Source organism: Dendroctonus ponderosae, unplaced genomic scaffold (genome assembly GCF_020466585.1).
Source record: "Dendroctonus ponderosae isolate FM_Combo_2020 unplaced genomic scaffold, Dpon_F_20191213v2 Dpon_F_20191213_5, whole genome shotgun sequence".
Taxonomy (NCBI): domain Eukaryota; kingdom Metazoa; phylum Arthropoda; class Insecta; order Coleoptera; family Curculionidae; genus Dendroctonus; species Dendroctonus ponderosae.
The window spans coordinates 10,371,531-10,375,378 of record NW_026018715.1 but is presented as its reverse complement, the minus strand read 5'-3'; the positions used below and the strand labels follow the sequence as shown (position 1 = coordinate 10,375,378).

At 41.1% G+C, this 3,848-nt stretch overlaps 1 protein-coding gene across 1 annotated transcript; it reads right to left on the bottom strand.

The window, feature by feature from the left end:
- Positions 1 to 380: 380 nt before the first annotated feature.
- On the bottom strand, positions 381 to 3,401 carry LOC109535204 (protein kintoun; the record flags this gene model as incomplete). The annotated part of the gene is given in 2 exon segments (XM_019901079.2): positions 381 to 693; positions 753 to 3,401. Coding segments are annotated over 2 exon segments (2,232 nt in total). The 3' UTR covers positions 381 to 458.
- Between the last annotated feature and the right edge of the window lie 447 nt (positions 3,402 to 3,848).

The following is a 3,848-nucleotide window of genomic DNA, read 5'->3' as shown; positions in this document are numbered from 1 at the left end:
AACCTAAACAGAGAAAAAGACTTAATTTTAAATACTTTATTTCTCATAAAAAGTATTATATCTATAATTAAGAAACATGTATAAAATGAAAATAACAACGTGTAAACTTCTAACAATTTTTCCATAAGATTCTGCCACAGCATGATTTTGTTGTCCACCAGTAGAACGATTATTGAAGCAAGGAGCTAAATCTACGAAGCAGTTGCGTATATAATAAGGCTTAGTAGAACAGGCTTAAACCCTGGCTTTGTTAAACACATCTCCGTTTCACCCTCTCAAATTCAAAGCACTCAATACATCTAGTCTAACTTAGTAATGCCAATACTAAGATGATTATATTAAAAAACCTTTGAAAGAAAATGGCAAATGAATCTATCTAGTCCTCTAAAACCCATTATATTGCTAATAGTAGTGCGCGAATAAAAAATTGACCAGTGCAGTTAAATCAAACAGACTGCTTAATTATTCATCTCCAAGTGGAAAATGCCGCCGTATTCCTTCTTGTCGCTATCCGAGCCTGGAGGGCGAAGCTCTGGATTCCCTCCTCTGCTCCCAATAGTCTGCTCATCTCCCTCCTTCTTGATTTCGACGTCGGAACTTTCGCTTTCACTATTGCGACGGTCGTGCGATCGTTTCTTGTTGCGCGCTTTTCGTTGGTTCTTCTTCTTCTGGCCCAGGATGCTGGAATTGGACCTGTGAACAACCGAGAAGAGATTTAGAGGACTGAAAAGTGAAGAGTTTCACACACTCACCGAAACAACTGCTTGACTACCACATCGTTGAAGCGAACGGTTTTCTTGAAGCTGGAAGACATTTCGTCTTCCTCCCTTGAATCTTCCGGGACGCATTCAATACTGCCTTGGTAGTTTTCGAACGATGAGCAAATAAAATCGTCCAGACTGGACTCCGAAACACTTCGCCCGAATTTCGATCTACTTCCTGATAGTCGCTTGAGAATTCCTTTGCTTTTCCTTGGCGAAAAGCTGCTTGCGCTTAATTCATCGCCACTAGACTCATATGAAGTCAGAATGTCAATAGCAGAAGTCGATTTTAAAAGCTGGGGGTTCTGTGGAGGTTTTTCCTTCTTTGGGAAGTTTTCTTTCACTGCATGATTTTCAGTTGGTGGTTTTTCCTGCAGCTCTGGGTGCTCATGAATGGTGCTGATTATTATGGGTTCTTCGATAAACTTTTTACTCAATTTCGCCTCATCCATACCATACAGGTACGAGATTAATTTGCTTTCACTAGCCTTCAAGGGGATTTGAAGAATCACGTTATTGTCCCAGGTCTCAATGGTTGTGCCGTCCTCCTTGATCTCATGCTGAGGAAACTGCACGTAGAAGGCATAAGATGTGGGGTAAAAACTAGAACTAACATTAGTAAATTTAACTTTAACTATCGATTTTTCATAGATAGTTTGTTTGCACACTGTGGCTTCATCCACATTTTTAACATTAAAAGTAAAAGCAACCGTGCTATCAAATACGTTACAAGTAAATTCAGGTAAGTTGTAGAGATCACTGCTGTTGAGGAAGTCATCGTCAACTGCTTGGGTTTTCACTGTCTTATCACTAGAAGCATCGGTCTTTTCACTAGGTTTCACTGATGGCTCTTCTTCGTCCGATTCAAAGCTTGTTGGGCTATTCAGGTCGCTTTCGACGCAACTTTCCACACCACTGTCGTCCCTTGTAGGTTCGAATGCAGTTCTTTGAACCGGCAATGTTATCACAAGTTTCTTTTGATCTTTATCAAACTTGGCAGTACCACTGGTTTCACTTACTTGATATGGAAGGGTGAGGTTCAGTTTGTACTTTGCAGGTTTTTCGCTTACTAGATGGACAGTTTTCTCAGTCACATCCAGCTCCATATCGCTGGATGCTCGAAGGAGTGGAAGATTGATTTCCACAATAAGCTGTTTGGGGATGGCGGCATTGAGTTTGGCATTTTTGTGTTCGGTGAAGTCTTGCATATCTATGTGAGTGCTGTGTTTGATTACGTATTTCGGTGTGGTATAAATGGGGTTTTCATGACTATTTCGTCGACTTCTCGATTTGGTTGAGGTCTTTTTCGGCCGCTGAGAGTCGATTTCTGAATAGATTTTATCGAATAATGCCTGCTCTTCGGGGGTCTTTTCAGTGGGTTTTTCTGATGTAGGTCTGCGCAAAATGCTGGCCCGTTGCAGGCCCTTGAAAGACATTTTGGGGTGCTTAAGGTTTTTCTTGTCCAACGTCACATTGAAGCTGTGCTCCACTGCTTCAAGGGCTACGTTATTAACCATTGAGCGAAAGTCGCCGTTTTTACTGGCAAGGTGCAACGTGTTGGGGTGAAAGAGCACATCGTAGACCTGACAGCGAGCTCCTCTGTTATCAACGTCCTCGTGAGGAGGTGAGAGCGAATGAGGAAGAGACCATTGAAGCCCCTTAGTTCCATCCTTCACCGTTGGGGAAGAGGAGGGCTTAGCTATGTTGGTGTTGGAGCAGATATTGATAAATCCTTTGCCACTTCCGTTCACGCTGGTTTTTATGACATAACCTGGTGTAGGATGTAAAAACGTCACTTCCTGACCCCTTTCTTTCTCCAAGTTTTTCACTTCCTCCTCATAGATTTGTCGATTTTTCGGATCTTGAATTTCGTCAACGTAGTCGCCCAGCAACTTACGGAATTCTTCGTTTCTGAGGGCTTCGCCTAGTCGGTTCACTTCGTCTCGGGACAAATCTAATTCTTTAAGCCGGTCGAATGAACTTGCCATTACAAAAACACCACGTAATCCTTGCCTAAAAATAGTGCAAACACTGAAGAAACACCCAGGGAAATGCGCGAAACCAAAATAAATAATGAGGCCTTCGAGATTTGTATGCGTAGTTCACGTGGACAAATCAGCCGGTTTGTTTTGACAACGAAGACGTCAGGATCAGCTTGGGTTAACTCGCGGGAAATTTGAAACGTTTCACAGTCAATTATTAGCGCCTTGGCTATGATTCGTTCGCAGTATTTAGATCAAATGCTATCGAATGTTGTCGCAATAATGAGGACAATTGCGTAATGCTCCTTATCGACCTAACGAAACGTTCCTGCTTGTATAAATAGATAATTTTGGTTCATGGCAACGGAAAAACACCCGCCATATCAATGGAATGATACTTGATAAATATCAACATGCGAATTGTGATTCAGATATTCGCTAATTCACTTAATTTTGCTAAAAGCTGATCATGTACTTGATATTTACGTTTTAAGAATGTTTTATGAAATGCTTAAAAGTGAGCAATTTTCCAAAAATTCCGAAACTATCGACGACACGGAGCTTCGAATGAAGAAGCGAAAAAATTGACTTTCTCAGGCAAAAAGTCACAAAAAACTCACGTTAACAACCTATTTGGGACGTTTGTAGGCCATAGAAATAACTAATTAAGCCTCTAGAAGCTTACGCTTTTGCTTCAAAACTTTCAAAAACATTTTTTTAAGCAAAAGTTCTACCTTCTTGATTATCAACTTCCAAGGGCTGATCCAAGGGGGGTCATGGGGGTCATGAGCCCACATTCAATTTTCTATCTAACGATGCCAAAACGAATTCTGTGGCTCGAATGGTTCTTGAGAAACTTCGAAAAAAGCAGCGTCATGACTTCAAGCCTTTTTTGGGAAAACTGCCACCATTTCCCCATCCATGGTTCACTTTCTAAAAAGGCCATTTATTTCTCTCTAGAATGATGTACACATGAGCGTTCTTGCTCATTTTGCCTCCGAAATATGAGCAAAAACGGGCCGGAAATCATGAAATTTTGGCATAATCTTGAACCTAAGTGTTTGATATTCAAATTTCGCTTTCTGGGCCAAAACTATTCGAATTT